This window comes from Penicillium verrucosum (genome assembly GCF_028828655.1).
Source record: "Penicillium verrucosum strain IBT 35672 chromosome Unknown utg000002l_segment0_segment0, whole genome shotgun sequence".
In the NCBI taxonomy this organism is placed as follows: Eukaryota; Fungi; Ascomycota; class Eurotiomycetes; order Eurotiales; family Aspergillaceae; genus Penicillium; species Penicillium verrucosum.
This window is the reverse complement of record NW_026643211.1, coordinates 421,225-436,371: the sequence shown is the minus strand read 5'-3', so window position 1 is coordinate 436,371 and position 15,147 is coordinate 421,225. Positions and strand designations below refer to the sequence as shown.

General features: G+C 48.7%; 10 protein-coding genes across 10 annotated transcripts; 5 read left to right on the top strand and 5 right to left on the bottom strand.

Moving 5' to 3' along the window:
- Positions 1-120: 120 nt before the first annotated feature.
- Positions 121-1,371, top strand: N7516_005815 (putative para-hydroxybenzoate-polyprenyltransferase Coq2; the record flags this gene model as incomplete). The annotated part of the gene is made up of 1 exon (XM_057218535.1): positions 121-1,371. One exon carries the CDS (start codon positions 121-123, stop codon positions 1,369-1,371), a length of 1,251 nt encoding a protein of 416 aa, XP_057072626.1.
- A 50-nt stretch (positions 1,372-1,421) lies between these two features.
- On the bottom strand, positions 1,422-2,188 carry N7516_005814 (putative flavoprotein; the record flags this gene model as incomplete). The annotated part of the gene is made up of 2 exons (XM_057218534.1): positions 1,422-1,813; positions 1,873-2,188. 2 exons carry the CDS (start codon positions 2,186-2,188, stop codon positions 1,422-1,424), a joined length of 708 nt encoding a protein of 235 aa, XP_057072625.1.
- Positions 2,189-2,394: 206 nt separating this feature from the next.
- On the top strand, positions 2,395-3,000 carry N7516_005813 (monothiol glutaredoxin GRX5; the record flags this gene model as incomplete). Its single annotated transcript, XM_057218533.1, has 3 exons — positions 2,395-2,425; positions 2,485-2,779; positions 2,846-3,000. Exons 1-3 carry the CDS (start codon positions 2,402-2,404, stop codon positions 2,998-3,000), a joined length of 474 nt encoding a protein of 157 aa, XP_057072624.1. The 5' UTR covers positions 2,395-2,401.
- Positions 3,001-3,322: 322 nt separating this feature from the next.
- On the bottom strand, positions 3,323-4,898 carry N7516_005812 (ethanolamine-phosphate cytidylyltransferase; the record flags this gene model as incomplete). Its single annotated transcript, XM_057218532.1, has 4 exons — positions 4,729-4,898; positions 4,551-4,668; positions 3,713-4,487; positions 3,323-3,646 (listed from the first exon to the last, which is right to left on the bottom strand). The coding sequence occupies exons 1-4, from the start codon at positions 4,853-4,855 to the stop codon at positions 3,323-3,325; spliced, it is 1,344 nt and encodes a 447-aa protein (XP_057072623.1). The 5' UTR covers positions 4,856-4,898.
- A 299-nt stretch (positions 4,899-5,197) lies between these two features.
- N7516_005811 (uncharacterized protein) lies at positions 5,198-6,215 on the top strand (the record flags this gene model as incomplete). Its single annotated transcript, XM_057218531.1, has 3 exons — positions 5,198-5,400; positions 5,463-5,675; positions 5,783-6,215. 3 exons carry the CDS (start codon positions 5,198-5,200, stop codon positions 6,213-6,215), a joined length of 849 nt encoding a protein of 282 aa, XP_057072622.1.
- A 457-nt stretch (positions 6,216-6,672) lies between these two features.
- N7516_005810 (putative mitochondrial protein sorting (Msf1)) lies at positions 6,673-7,342 on the bottom strand (the record flags this gene model as incomplete). Its single annotated transcript, XM_057218530.1, has 2 exons — positions 6,673-7,116; positions 7,190-7,342. The coding sequence occupies 2 exons, from the start codon at positions 7,340-7,342 to the stop codon at positions 6,673-6,675; spliced, it is 597 nt and encodes a 198-aa protein (XP_057072621.1).
- Positions 7,343-7,864: 522 nt separating this feature from the next.
- Positions 7,865-8,607, top strand: N7516_005809 (thioredoxin peroxidase DOT5; the record flags this gene model as incomplete). Its single annotated transcript, XM_057218529.1, has 2 exons — positions 7,865-8,147; positions 8,258-8,607. The coding sequence occupies 2 exons, from the start codon at positions 7,865-7,867 to the stop codon at positions 8,605-8,607; spliced, it is 633 nt and encodes a 210-aa protein (XP_057072620.1).
- An 832-nt stretch (positions 8,608-9,439) lies between these two features.
- Positions 9,440-10,536, bottom strand: N7516_005808 (oxidoreductase, short-chain dehydrogenase/reductase family; the record flags this gene model as incomplete). The annotated part of the gene is made up of 4 exons (XM_057218528.1): positions 9,440-9,627; positions 9,675-9,919; positions 9,979-10,417; positions 10,476-10,536. The coding sequence occupies 4 exons, from the start codon at positions 10,534-10,536 to the stop codon at positions 9,440-9,442; spliced, it is 933 nt and encodes a 310-aa protein (XP_057072619.1).
- A 955-nt stretch (positions 10,537-11,491) lies between these two features.
- N7516_005807 (rRNA-processing protein MPP10) lies at positions 11,492-13,630 on the top strand (the record flags this gene model as incomplete). The annotated part of the gene is made up of 1 exon (XM_057218527.1): positions 11,492-13,630. The coding sequence occupies one exon, from the start codon at positions 11,492-11,494 to the stop codon at positions 13,628-13,630; it is 2,139 nt and encodes a 712-aa protein (XP_057072618.1).
- A 93-nt stretch (positions 13,631-13,723) lies between these two features.
- N7516_005806 (uncharacterized protein) lies at positions 13,724-14,565 on the bottom strand (the record flags this gene model as incomplete). The annotated part of the gene is made up of 2 exons (XM_057218526.1): positions 13,724-14,201; positions 14,294-14,565. The coding sequence occupies 2 exons, from the start codon at positions 14,563-14,565 to the stop codon at positions 13,724-13,726; spliced, it is 750 nt and encodes a 249-aa protein (XP_057072617.1).
- Between the last annotated feature and the right edge of the window lie 582 nt (positions 14,566-15,147).

Here is a 15,147-nt window from a genome sequence, read left to right as displayed (position 1 = left end):
TTTTCCTGCATGACGATGTAAAACCCGACATCTTAGATCTTCAGTTAGCCAGACCTTCAAGGCTTCTGAGAGGAAGATGAATATTACTAGTTGCCTTTATTGACACCCCCAGCTCTCGTCATGCTTTCCACCAGCTCCCGTCTCTTCCGCGCTCGACTATCCCCATACAGGCAAAAGGTCAACCTCACCGGTCTATACAATGGGCGCCTTTCCACTCTCGCTCACAATGCCTATTCCTCAACGCATTTAAAAAGCAGCCGATCCCTCGTTGGTGCCTCATCCAATGCCTTGCGAACACAAGTCCAAGTCCGACACAACTCGCAGTTGCAATCGCCCGCAACACAACCAATCGAGACGGAGAGTGCGGAAAAGAACCCAGCCACCCACTATATCCCACCGAAGACAGGCTTGATTGCATCTCTGCCGAGTTCATGGATACCGTATGCGGAATTGGTGCGGCTGGACAAGCCCACGGGCACATACTACCTATTCTTCCCGACTCTCTTTTCCACGCTCCTCGCTGCGCCAATGGCTGGTGCGGCACCTCTCCCTATCTTGGGCACAGCAGCACTGTTCTTTTCCGGCGCGCTGATCATGCGCGGTGCAGGCTGCGCAATCAACGACCTGTGGGACCGAAACCTAGACCCTCATGTGGAACGTACCAAATACCGACCCATTGCCAGAGGTGCACTCTCGCCGAAAAAGGCAGTTCTCTTTACAGGTTCACAGTTGGTGGCTGGGCTGGGTGTGCTTCTTTCATTCCCTAGTCAGTGCCTTTGGTATGGGATTCCTAGTATGCCTATCGTGGTGGCCTATCCCCTTGCTAAGCGCGTGACCAATTACCCGCAAGCTGTCTTGGGTCTTGCCTTTTCATGGGGAGCGATCATGGGATTCCCAGCGTTGGGGGTGGACTTGCTTGCCAATCACGATGCCATGATGGCCGCAGGTGCCCTTTATTCCAGTTGTATTGCTTGGACAGTTCTGTACGATATGATTTATGCACACATGGACATTAAAGACGATGTCAAGGCCGGAATCAAGTCAATTGCCCTCCGCCATGAGCACAACACCAAGGCTATCCTGAGTGGTTTAGCGGTGACTCAGGTCTCGCTCCTCGCGGCTGCAGGAGTTGCTGCTGGTTGCGGACCTGTTTTCTTTGTTGGAAGCTGCGGCAGTGCCGTTTTGTCGCTTGGTCTCATGATTTGGAAGGTTCAGTTGAAGAGTGTTCCGAACTGCTGGTGGTGGTTCAGGAATGGGTGTCTGCTGACCGGTGGAGGGATTTCCTTGGGCTTGCTCGCCGAGTATGCGACGCAGTACCTTGGTCTGTACAATACGACGGAGCCGGAGCGAATGGTGGCCGAGTCAACATAATAACCATGTAACAATATAAATAGGCGTCCCAAGGCCTGGTTCCTTTTTTTTCACGACTTCTGCACCGACCCCGCCACGTAGTTTTGGATGGCAATGACGATATCTCTCCAGTCCATCATGCTTCCGGTGTCGTCACCTCCACTAGCCCGGCTCTTTTCTATGGGAGGCAACACAGTCACCCAGCCTTCTGGGTTTGATTCACTCCATCCCCACTGATCACATAGAACTTTAAGCTGCTTCTTGGTCACTGGATGTCGGTACGCACATGCATCCATGTCCAACGCTGCAAATATCATAGTTTTCTGAGGCTTAAATCCCATATCCACTACCCCAGTCGTATCCCAGGCTCTGATGACGGAGAGAAGCAGGTTGTCGGCGATCCCATTAGCCATTTTCGCCATGGTATTTGCAGACATTGGGGCAACTAGTAGAATATGCGCCCCTATGATGATGTCAGTTGGTTCATTGTGTCATGTATCATGTATCTATATAGCCACTGACATTTGCGCAGCTCAATATGTAAGACCGGTCCTCCGCGCGTCCACGATGGAGACCATTCATCTTCGTCCCGGTAGATAGCGTCGACACCATGTATTTGCAACAGGTTTTCGAGGGCCGGTTGCTCTGAACTTTGTCCAGCAATGAACTTCTCCTCTGGATCAGTGACTAGAATGCGGATTGAGATGTCTTTATTACAACATAGCGCCTCTGCAATGTTGGGTAGCTTGGTGGTAGCGGCTGCAAGTAACACATGGATCTTCTTGTCATTTGTATACTGCTGGGCAATAAAAGGCGTAGGCGATATTTGAGAATCCATTGCAATATCTTTATTGTAACAAAAGGACGAATAAAAAAAAGGACAAAAAAGACAAGAAATGAAGACGACTGGTTCATAGAGCCCTAGAGAGCTTTAATAAGGTGTGGGGATCAGTCAGACCCGCGGACCAACCGCTGATTAAATAATACTAAACCTCCAGACCTTTCCCCGAAGTCAACCTCTTCTTTTGTAAACTACCCATCCATTTTGAAAATGTTTTCTAGAGCAGTTGCATCGGTACGTATAAAAAATATTCTCTATTCCGCAAGATCCTCCAGCTCACATGAATTCCGTAGGCTTTCCGCCCGGTCTCACGGCCAACCTTTTTGCGCCCCGTCCGCTCGGCCATCCAGTTCCCCTCGGGCCCTTCTATCCCCTCTATCCTACATGCACGTCTTCTGTCTAACGAGACCCGGACGGCCATTGATAAGGCGGTTTCTTCCGCCCCCGTCGTTCTGTTCATGAAGGGCACACCCGAGACTCCCCAGTGCGGTTTCTCCCGTGCCTCTATCCAGATACTAGGCCTGCAGGGTGTTGATCCCAAGAAGTTTGTCGCTTTCAACGTGCTGGAGGATGCGGAGCTGCGCTCAGGTATGTTGGAATTATCTCGAGTGAACTTCTCCCGGATTTTGATTGCTAATCATGCTGCGTTTACAGGAGTCAAGGAATACTCTGAGTGGCCCACTATTCCCCAACTATACCTCGAGAAGGAGTTCGTTGGCGGTTGTGACATCTTGATGTCCATGCACCAGGATGGTGAACTTGCCAAACTTCTAGAGGCCAAGGGTGTCCTGGTTGCCGCGGACGAATAAATAGAAGCCGAGCACGAGTGGAAGATGTCAGCCTATCAATTTGATAGATGACTGTCTCTGTAAAATTATTTGTCTCTAATGTATTCTGGTCCTAATATCCTGCTGGTCAGATAGTTGTTTTGTTGATTTGACAAATGGAAGGTAATCTCCAATCTATCTGCTCCAGTAGACCAAATTGTCACAAGCCGCCATGCAAACGAACGAGGGCAGACGCTTGTATGAGGAGGAACCCCAGTTGATGAGGTCTAGTATCATATGTACAGTTGATCTTCATTACATGATTAGTATTTCCCACAGAAAAACGACAACCAGCCTACTGAGCTCATTTAGCTGCCTCAGCTGTCTCTTGTGATTTCACCAGATCCTCGGCAATGGCCTTGTCTAGCTTTGCGCGTTGCCTGGCCTCATAAGCTTCACGGCTTTTCAGGATCCGACCAACAATTTCGCCAGCGTTCACGTGTTGGAAGGCATGCTGCTCGGCTTCGCGGAAGATTCCCATCTTCTTGGGCGCAGTGTATGGGTCGTATGTTAGCGGGATGAAGGTCGTGGGTCCGTGGTAGACAGCATCGGGAGTGCCCCATGGGATTGCCTTGAGGTATGGTTCGCTGGGGGTAAATGGCGCAGAGAATATGACAGCATCGATGTACTTTGGCGAAGGTTAGCAAATGAAACAGATGAAAGCAAACCAAAATAAATTAAAAAAAAAACTTACGCGGCATTGAAGAACACAGAGACCACGTTCGAAAATGTTCATGATTGGGTAGTTCAAGCCTTTCCAATGGTTGATCACATCGTCATCATGGATACCTGCGACAATATAGGTTGGCGCATAGTCCTCGCCGTGGTCCTTCAACCTCTTTGCAACTTGGTCTTGCTCATACCAGCCACGTTGCCGGCCCTCGGACTCCTCGAGCTCTGTGACTTTGCGCAGAAACGCAATATGACCGGAAGAAAAGAGGTCGAACCCTCCGTCCACATAAACAACCCTCTGTCCAGGTTTAGGTCCCTTTCCATCGACCAACGTCCCGAATAGGCCAGCCTCCTCGGCAGCGTGGTCCATCTTCGCGATGCCTGAGCCAGTCCATGTCCACACCTGAGGGCCAGGTTGAAGACCGCTCTCATCCGTCGCATAATCCTTGATTCTCTGCAAAAGATCCGCAGCGGAAGCCTTGCGCTCCTCGGGGCTTCCATACCCTTCCAGTCCAGCGAGTGTACCCTTCACAGATTTGACGAAGTGGTTTTTGGTGCACAGCAACATACGGCCAACAAGGTCGGTTGTCGAGATGCCCGGGGTACGTTTAACGACACGGAAGCGACCAGCGGCTTTGACGAAGCGATAACAGTCGTTTCCATCACTGTCGGAAGTAATGTCGTCTCCATGGACAACGTATTTGCATCCGTAGTGGGAGACCCAGGGTAGGTAGGTCACATAGGGGGCATGTGGAACACTTTGAGTTGCCCAACGACACGCGTCAACAGCTGCGACACTAGATAAAAGGTGACATTAGTATCATATCCTAGCAGCTATCCCAGTTTCTGGTCAAACCAACCGTTCTTCCAGTGACATCACCGTCGGACCCTTGTTCTCGAGGATAGCTTGATCGGAGTGTATTCCCACGTAAAGGGCCTTTCCTAGCTGGCGCGCTTGGAGCATAGCACCTGCATGACCTGTAGAGCAACCCATCAATTAGCTCAGAACAATTGACTGGGTATAAATTGCAAACCTACCGTGGTGGCTGAAGTCGAAGCATCCATCGACCCAAAGTCTGTCCTCTGAGATTGGTACATCCTCCTGGGGATCAGCAGGCCACTGTCCAGGCAGAGGAACCTGTTCCTCGGGTGGTGTCGAGTCCATTTTCACAATAGTACTCTGTAACTAATTCAGAATTGTTCCAAAGTATACAGTTTGAATTGTATAGGAGGGGGAGGGGATGTGATCGACGATAAATTACAAAGGGGGTACGGTTACAGTAATCTCCGGCATCACAGTCTTGCGGGGAACCAAAATGTTTCTTCGGATCTCCTGAGTCTCAAGAACCTTTAAACACACCCCGTGAATACATTGGAGACTTACCTATTCCCCTATCAGTCTGGTACATCGGGCTTCTTGCTCTCTCGCCTTTTCTGATACCTCCGCCGTGTCCTGCGACCCCTGTCCACCTTCGTTCTTCCGCTCCGATATTGCCCACCAACGCCAATGATTCCCTCTACATTTGCCCCAGGCATCACGCGGCGGGACACAGCCAAGTCCGGTAGCGGACATGAAGGGGCATATGGAATCCCGCCTCCAGTTGTCAGCGGAGGGGGCCTTCTAGGCCCGCAAAGTGCCGGCGCAATCTATCAACACATCCATGAAATGGCCGCGAAACGGATATCGACTCTGGACTATTTAAGAAAGGCGTAAGTGGATCGCAGCCCCAGTCAGACCTGAGCACTACTAATTCATACTGCGCTACGTATAGTCATGAAGGACGAGTTTATTGGTTTAATACTGTGCATTTCTCCCGGGCTGACATCGCTCGCCTGCCATACTTTGAAGCCCGGAAACTTTCTCGCCGCGCCATCAATTATTTGCTTCTAGGCTTGTCATTGCCAACAATACTTGACGTTAATTCCACGCCATTTGAATATGTGCGTGCCCTGAATGCTTTACTACTGGAGTTCGAAGCATTCCAGTCAGTGCACCCCCAGACGGCAGCTCCTCGTCAAGTCTTGCAAGGGCCCGCATACCACAAATGTTTAAGCGGGCGACACATGCAGGTACCAAGACCCGACGCGCTAGTTCTGCAAACGAGATCGGACTTCCAATGCAGTCCAGTGATCCATCAGACTTGAAGAACACGGCAGGGAATCTCGGCTCGTCTTCCTCTGCCTCGGTCACCTCCTTCCCGCTCACAGAGTCTTCGGATCTTCATCCTGGTGAAGAATACACTTATCTTCTCACGCCATCGTTGCCATTCGAGCCGGACTTCTTTGAGACATTTGCAACACTTTGTGATGTCTTAATTGACACTTATAGCAGGCTCGCCGCTCTAGTATCATCTCCAGCTGTCTGCACAGTGGCACTGGGCGAGACATTTTCCAAGGCAGATGCCAAGTTACGAAAGATCATGGTGGCCGGCGCAGTGCGTGAGTTCGAAGACGCGAGCCGAAATACTGTCAAAAGTGAAGTTGCCGGGGTCAGTCGGGTGGTGCTTGGCGGTTTATTGGGATAGCAGCAAGGTTTAGCTGCTATATATTTGGGTATGGTATTCATGCGTCAGTTTTTGACAGGACATATGGTTGGGTTTTTATGAGATACGAGTTTATCGAGCTGAATGTTGTACGATAATAGAATTTCAGGTCTAAATTTGAAAGATTCTAATAATACATCTGTGCCGCCTTCTTGATCGGGGCTACTCAGTACAAAAAGCAGGATATTAAAAGGCAACTCGCTCAAAATAACATAATCCAGAACTTTTCTTGGCCGTGCGGCTTCGTGAGGCGAGAGGTGGTATTCATGAGAAGATTGAAAGAGTCGAGAATTGGAAAAAGAGACAGGTTAAGACAAAGAACTCCGCTTAGCGCCACATGCTCGAATATATAAAACAGACGCCGGGATATGCAGTCGCTTGATGTTGAATGCTGAGTGGGGAAAACATGGAATATGATGTTGGGAAAAGGTCGCGGAAATTATGTCGAGAGTATGGGACGCTCATTACTGTGGAGGCTTTGCTTTTCAAGTTCGCGTTGTTCGCCGAAGACGCGGCGGCTCATCTCCAGTACGGTTTCGAATCCTTCGCGGCCAATCTTGGCATTTTCACGGAACCGATCCACGCTTGCCTCTTCGACCTTGTTCTTAATCTTTTGCCATCCACCGCAGAGAGCAGTGATTTTTGCTTCTTGGCTAAATTCAGTTGTGGTGGTTGGGCTGAGGGAGGACTGGCGGTAGATAACAGTCTCACGGACGCTGAGGACGTTCGACCATGTCAGATTGGTGGAGCACATGGTCACCTTCTTTGCGACCGGATCGACATAAGAGACTTCGTAGACGTGAGATGTATTCGTTCCACCGAGAATCGAGAGTACCCATTTTGGTACAGATTGATCGCACGTGATAAGGCGCTCGGTTCGCAACTAAAAGGCAGAAGGTTAGTACAAAGAATTCAGGAGTACTTTGAGAATTCTGGTTCGAGGTTGAATGACTCACAATGCCAGTGCTCGGGTCGACGGTCCGAGAGAGCGTGTCTACGCCCACGACGTGTGTAGACTTATCATTCCAAGGACAGTATTTGCGCCAGTTCGCCGTTGATACTTCGTCCCACGAGTAGTCGAACGTGCACCCGGAAGAGAAGACCTTCATAGTGGTCACCTCAACGATGCCGTTGGGTCGCGTGATCTTAGGATAGGGAAGAACAGCCTTGACAAGCGATGTGGCGGATAGGATGAGATGGAATTGGTAGTGTTGATGAAGCCGAGGTAGAGAGGTAAGACTGGTTCAAGTTGAAAGTGAGAGATATGTGAAGAAGGTGTTGTAGAAGGTGATTTAAGTCCAAGTCTAGAAGGAATCGGGAGGCAAATATGAGCAAGTCAGGTAGAAGAAAATGGAGAAGAGTGGATTTTAACGATCTACCGTCTGAGGGGAAAATCCTTTTTTATTTTTTTTTTCCCTTCGGGTCAGGGCCAGGGCGTGTCCGGAACGCCACAGCAGCTTAACGCCACAGTCCCACCGGGTTTTCCCGGTTTCTGCCCAGATGCTTATATAATCAACGGGGCAGCTGCAACGGGCACATATGCAGCTGATATGTTCCAGAACGTCCTGTTAAACTCCACTCAATACATATACCTCTCCCGGTCCTTTACATTTTCTCCTTTTCCCCACATCATGGTTGAACTCAGGAAACGCAAGGCGCCAGCCCCACCCCCCGTCGCAGAGAAAAAGACCAAACCAGCTCCCAAGCCCAAACAAGACGCAGATGCTATCGATAATGATATTGAAAAAGGCCCCGCGCCAAAGGTCCCTGAGGTGGATGATACAATCGACATAGAAGCTTTCGGTGGCGAGTTTGAGACCAACGAGGGTGAAAAAACAACTTTGAAGCAGCTCCTTGAGGAGAGCAAATCAGGCGTGGTTTTCTTTACATACCCCAAAGCCTCAACACCTGGCTGTAAGTCCCCGTGTCATTCTGGGTGCTTCTCTTAAGAGGACCGGGCTGTGTTCTTGTCATAATTTGCAATCATTCTACTCCCAGCAGACTGCTTACACCGCTCCATCCAGGTACCAAGCAAGCTTGCTTGTTCCGTGACAACCACACTCACCTGACTTCTACTGGTCTTTCTATCTATGGTCTTTCAGGAGATTCCCCCAAGGCCAACACCACGTTCAAGACCAGACAAAACCTACCTTACCCTCTCATGTGTGACCCCAAGGCTACTCTTATTGCAGCTATTGGGTTCAAGAAATCTCCCAAGGGTACAACGCGAGGTGTATTTGCCGTGGATAAGAAGGGTAAGGTCTTGCTTCGCGAGGCCGGTGGCCCAGACGCGACTGTGGATGCTGTCCAGAAGATTGTTGCCAATGCACCTGGTGTTGAAGACACCAAGGAGGAAGGTGATGAAGCAGAGTGATTCAACTCGAGTGGTTGTGTACAGTCACAATCCCAACAAGCGACACTAAGATACCAGATACTGCATGCATGGCACCATCTATGGTGGTTTATTTATTCAATTGGAAGGCACCCCTATGCCGCACAGGCAAGGACTTGGAGGGCTGTGCCGAGACTGTTCGTGTGCGCTGTAGAGGTCATGTTCAAAGTAACCAGAAAGTAGAATGCGGGCACGAAAGAGACTACGACATACTAGAGTGGACGATTTACTTACTCGCTCACCTCGTTTAACCTCTGTTTAAATATGATTATAATAGGAGGGGAAAGGGTTACTACTTCGAGCCTATAGCCCTGGAGATAAAAATGTTAATATGATTTTATTAATAAGCTTATATTCTATTAGGGCTTTTTAGATATACGCTATAACTTAGCCGATTACTCTAACCTCTCTAATATACATAACCTTCAACCTGGAGCTAAATAGAGACCCTAAAAAACCCTACGAAGGCGTATGCCGGCTAAAGGTCGGAAACTAATTATCCTATATATAGTTACTTATTTGCTATAGACAAAGTATTATTTAGATGGTTTTACCAGGGTAACTATATAAACCCTAGGTTACTAGTTGTAATTAGATCATAAGTCTTCCTCTGCTTTCTTCCCCCCGTAACAGCCAGTATATAGTTCGAGAAGACGGTGCGGTGATCGGTGTACGTACTCAGCGTAGATTAGTAGGGGTATGAGGAGCCAGGAACTATCAGGTTGTTTTAAATGCTGTGAATTCCGACCTATACAGTTTTTTTAAAAACATTGGTGCAGCATTCTTGATTCCTTGGAAGATTCCCCAGCTCCCCCTATCCATTGACCATCATACCTCCGTTAGGGTGCAAACACTGTCCGGAAATATAGCTGCTGTCCTGGCTGGCGAGGAAAACGAAACATGTTGCGACCTCGCTAGGTTGACCGGGTCGACCAATCGGCACTGTATGGAACTGTTCCATGGCCTCAGTTTGCATTGTTGCGGGAATCAGGGGCGTCCAGACTTGTCTTGTTAGCATTTGACTTGGAATAGGGATATGGAGGACCTACTTGGACCCGGACAAACGCAATTGACCCGAATGCCCTTCTTCAACTGCTGGTTTGACAAACCGCGAGTAAATGCGACAATTGCTCCTTTAGTCGAGGTGTAATCCAGGAGATCACCTCGGCCAATATACGGATTGACGGAAGCGCAATTGATGATAGTAGATCCCGTCTTCATGTGAGGAAGAGCATACTTGGAAAGATAGAAGAAGGAATGAATGTTGGTGTCAAATGTCTTCTCCCACTGGGTTCTTTTGTTACGTTAGTAGATGTATTGGCCGAGAGCAATAATTATGTAGGGGCAACTCACTCCTCGAGCTCGCTGATATCGCTCAGCATGTCTTGGAACGCCGCGTTGTTCACAAGAATGTCAATGCGACCCAGCTTTTCCAAGGTCAAATTGATGATCTTTTGACAATTCTCCTTCTTGCGAATATCAAGAGCGAGACTATGGCACTGCTGTCCATATTGTTCGACTCTCTTTTTTGTCTCCTGGGCATCCGACTCTTCTTCTGGCAAATGGACGATGACACTTGAGGCACCCTCCATTGCAAACAAGATTGCAACTGCCCGGCCAATTCCCGAATCACCACCGGTGATGATTGCTCTCTTTCCTTCGAGCTTGCCAGCAGCTTTGTAGATCTGATAACCGTAATCCTCAGTAGGAATATGATTAGACACAGGCTTGGGCTCTCCCATATCAGACTGCAGGCCTGGCTTTTTCAAGTGTTGAACAGGAATCTTGTGGCCTATACGAGGAAGTGTCGTGTTAGAAATCAATTCATAGACAAAACACCACTTACTTACCTGGCGCAAACTGGGATTTAGACCCACTGGCCTCTCGTTCGACATACTGGGAAACAGGCATATTGGCAGACTAGGGCGTGAATATGGCCAAGAGTGATGGATATAGATGACTTGTGTAAATTTGTGGATATGGCACAGAGATCCATGTAGGAAACCACTATTTAAGTAAGACAAATGGTATATGGCCACCAAAAACCAAAGCAAAGCCATCAATGTCACTATGATAGTCTACTTACCTTCCACCTCTCCCAACTTTGCCTATATGAGGCAATATACAACTTACAAGTTATGAGCTACCCAGATCATCTTTGTTCTAGACCTTTTCTGTGGCGGTGGTTTAATCAAACACGTCGGACTATTCGATGCTTCGTTGTTTTAGCCACAGGTTACCCATTCTAGGGGCGATTTGTAAGTCCAATCGGATTAGTTATTTCTTGCCTAGATAATACTTCTCTCTCCTGTTTTGATATCCATATCTGAAATGCCTCTGTGTCACGTTTGCCGTCGAGGTAATATGTGCATGACAGAAGTTTGGCGTCATTAGGTATTGGTGGCGTTGTTGACCTACAACAATTCAAACTTCGTTTTTCATATTCGATTTCTGTAGGAGTAGCATGCTATGTCAATTCTCTTTCGTTTGTTAGAAGAGAGCAAAAGAGAATGGGGGAAAATTGACCAAGTCCTATACATAGAAGCTATAAATTCTTGGACCTGGGTGGTATATTTGAGTGATTTCCTATACTTTTCGTTCAAAAATTGCAGTTTTTGTTATTTCTATAGAACATGAGGAGATTCCATCAGAAGGAAGCCATAGTAAATCAGTATAGAGAGTAATAGTAGGTGTTTTAGTTGGATGATGTTGGAATAGTCGACCTCGCGATATACTGGCGATCCTTATCTTATCAACTAGCAATGTGATTGGCTATTGACCGTCCGCCCGGCGATAATTTTTTCTATTGCGCTTTCCGCTTCTCGAGACTCTTGGTATTCCAACAAATTGCCTGGTTCTTTTCACAATGGCGAAAGGGCAGTCCAAATCTAAGTCCGTATCGGTTAATACCGCCAAATCCTCCGAACAGATGGCTCTCTCGTCCGCTCTGTCCTCACCATGGGGGTTCCTCCGTCCCACGAACGATTTACATACGACCGTCGTGGACTCTGCAAAGCATATCCTGGACTCCCTCGCCGGCTCTGTTGTGGACGCCCAGACCACCCGTAAGCAACTCAACAAAAAGCGCAAACGGTCAGACCTCGAATCGGATTCAGTCACCCAGCTCCAATTGAAGAACCTCTATGTGGACGGTTTCACCTCGAATCAAATATGGGAGCAAGCAACACGGATTCTCGAGTCGACTGGCGACGAGATTGAACGCGATATCACATTGATTGCCCAACATGGCGGCTACATGGAGTCGGCTGACTCCGAGCAGCTGGAGGATATCTCTGACCCCGAGGGTGCGCAAAGCGACAGCGACAGCCACGAGAGCATGCTTGAAGATCTCTCCGAGGGCTCAGGCGCCGAAGATGATCTCGACGAAGAATCTGAGCAAGAGGTCGATATGGGATCTGACGATGAGATGGAAGACATTGAAGACATGGACGATGATAATTCCTCAGTTGGCTCCGCCGAAGGAGAGCCCGAAGTATTTGTCGAGGATAAATTTGGACTGAACGACGGATTCTTCTCTATCGATGACTTCAACAAACAGTCTGAGGCTTTGGAGAGACAGGATACCACAGGAGGACCCGAGCAGAATGAGGACAGCGACGAGGAGGATCTCGACTGGCATTCGAACCCGTTGATGGCTGGAAACGCTGCGACCATTCGTGCTGATAAATCGAAGAATTCGCGCCCAACAGAAAAGGAAGACGAAAGCATGGATGATGATAGTGAGGAGGAGGGGCCGACTTTCGGTAATGCCGATCTCCACGGCGATTCCGATTCCGACGATGAAGACGCCGCAGACATGGAAGACGATGAAGCCACTGCCTGGGTAAACACCAGTGATATCAAATACGCCGATTTCTTCGCGCCTCCACCCCGCAAAGCTTCCAACAAGAAACACCGCGCCCTCCCGAAAACCCAACCTGATGAACCGGCAGTTGATGAGAGTGATGTCAAACGCGCTATGGATGACGTTCGACGAGACTTGTTTGACGATGCCGATGCGGACTCCGCCGAAGAAGATGAGGATCTTGATGGATCTGCAGACCCCACTGCTCCACGCTCAACACATGAGAAGCAGAGGGCGCGGATCGCAGATGAAATTCGTCGCTTGGAGTCTGCCAATGTGGCCAAGAAAGAATGGATGTATACTGGTGAGGCCAGAGCTGTCGAGCGACCCGTCAATTCTCTCATCGAAGAAGACCTCGAATTTGAGCGAATTGGAAAGCCTGTTCCCGTCAACACCAACGAGACTACCGAGGACATCGAAGAGCTAGTCAAGCGCCGAATTCTGGCCATGGAGTTCGACGAAGTCATCCGCCGTCGGCCAGGCGCCGAGGGTCAGCAGGCCGGAAGAAAACCCCGCTTCGAGCTGGATGATACCAAGCCCCAACAGGGTCTGGCCGAGATGTATGAAACCGAGCATCTTCGCGCTAATGATCCCAACTTCGTGGATACTAAGGACCGCAAGTTGATGCGGGAACATGCCGAGATTACCAGTCTTTGGAACGAGGTCAGCTCTCAATTGGATACGCTATGCAACTGGCACTACAAGCCCAAGGTCGCCCAAGCAAGCATCAACGTCGTTACTGATGCGCCAACAATCATGATGGAAGAGGCACGCCCAACGGCTGGTGGTGCTGCCGGTGGCCCTGTTGGACTTGCACCACAGGAGATCTACACACCCGGTGAGGAAGGCCGAGTTAAGGGAGAGGTTGTCCTCAAGACTGGCGCGTCAATCTCCAAGGAGGAGATGACCCGTGAGCAGAAGGCCAAGAACAGACGCCAGAATAAGCAAACCCAAAAGAAGGCCGATGCTGGCAAGCCCACTCAGGAAAAGACTGGCAAGGCAGCCGAGAAGCAACAGATGATTTCAGACCTGAAGAAGGGAGGAGTCAAGGTCATTGACAAGGAGGGCCGTATGACGAATGTGGACGGCGGCTCTGTCCACGAGGGCGCCAAAAACAGAGGAGACAATCTGAAGTTGTGAGGCGGGGGTGAGTTGAATTAAAGGGCCAGTATGTACTATTCAGGAGTCATATTTCTTCTACATAAAATCTATTCTCTAGCATTGCACATATCATCATCTTGTGTCACTTTTCTGGTCAAGACGTTTGGCACGTATCGTGTAGAGAAATATGTTCTCTCTGTTATACGTTTCAGCCCCAGGATCGTCACGGACCTGCTCCATTTCGAAAGCCCTTTTCGCCATCTTCATGAACCGCATATCAGCACGTCTGCGACGCTTGTAACAAAAGTAACAAACCGAGTTCGGTCCCAGGAGGTCCTGGAGCGTGGTGATCAAGAGAGGGAAAGCCGGCTCGAAATAGACGCAGTCTGCCGCGATAATGACATCTGGTCTCGAAGGAATCTGGTCGGGGATTGGTTCTCCCCAGTTTAGTATCGCAGCAGTCGCATTGGCGCCGAGATTGTTTAGTTGGATGTTGGACTTCATTAGGGAAAACATAGGTTCTTGGTCTGTGATATAAATCGGCTGTTTGATGTGACATCCGCGTGCCACGGCGAGTCCAACAAGGCCACCTCCAGCTCCGAGTTCCACGCTATGGAAAGAAAGATTGAAAATTAGGAAACCAAACGTGAAGATATGGATATGTGTGTCCCCCCAGTTCGGAGAGGACAGTCAGTCACCCACATTGTTTTGTCGGATAGATCGGTGGCGTGATGACTGAGGATGTATTTGGCCAAGGCCATTCCTGCTGGCCATAATTGGCCACCGCATCCATCTTTGAGATCTTCTTTTAGTAGCAATGGCTCTTTGAGGAGTCCGTCGAATGAGACGTCTGTGGTCACTGCGGTTTTGAGTTCGGGGGGAGGAGCCAGGGAATCGTTGATTCTGAGTCCATCTGGACTTGAGGGTGGGCTCGATTCTGGACCCGGGAGAGTTGGCATTGGTATCTCTATCATCTTCTTTTTTGGGGATATTTGTTGAAATTGTTGTTGATTGTTAAGCGGAGAAAGTTTTTAGTGGGGGATCTGTAAAGTAGCTTATCGCAAATTAGACCTAGAAGGATCACATGATTGGTTGGGAGGCGATTTGGCTATTGAAATGGATCGAATATAAGAGCAAAATCAAAAGAATGAAATTGGATGGTTTTTTTTAGTTTGTGTAATTCAATATCTGAGGTCTATCATGTATGTGCATTGTATATGCACCAAATCCAGCCAAGACAAGCTTGGGCCCGTGCGAACGTAGATCTATGCCGATACTCGTGTCTTATTGATATAGTAACATAGTTAGTAGGTTATTGAGTAATAGTGATTTACTAGATCTAAATATGATTACCTAGGTATATATCTAGGTAACTATGCAACAAAAGGTACTATAAAGCTTGCGTGGGGACTATCGAATAGACTTGGCGATCCATGTGGGTTCACTTTTACCTAATTGCTCGATAACCTTGAAATATGGATCTACATCTACCTACCAGAGCACAGGGACTGTCAAAGGACAGCTAAAAGTGTTCTATCGTTACATCCATGCTTTGA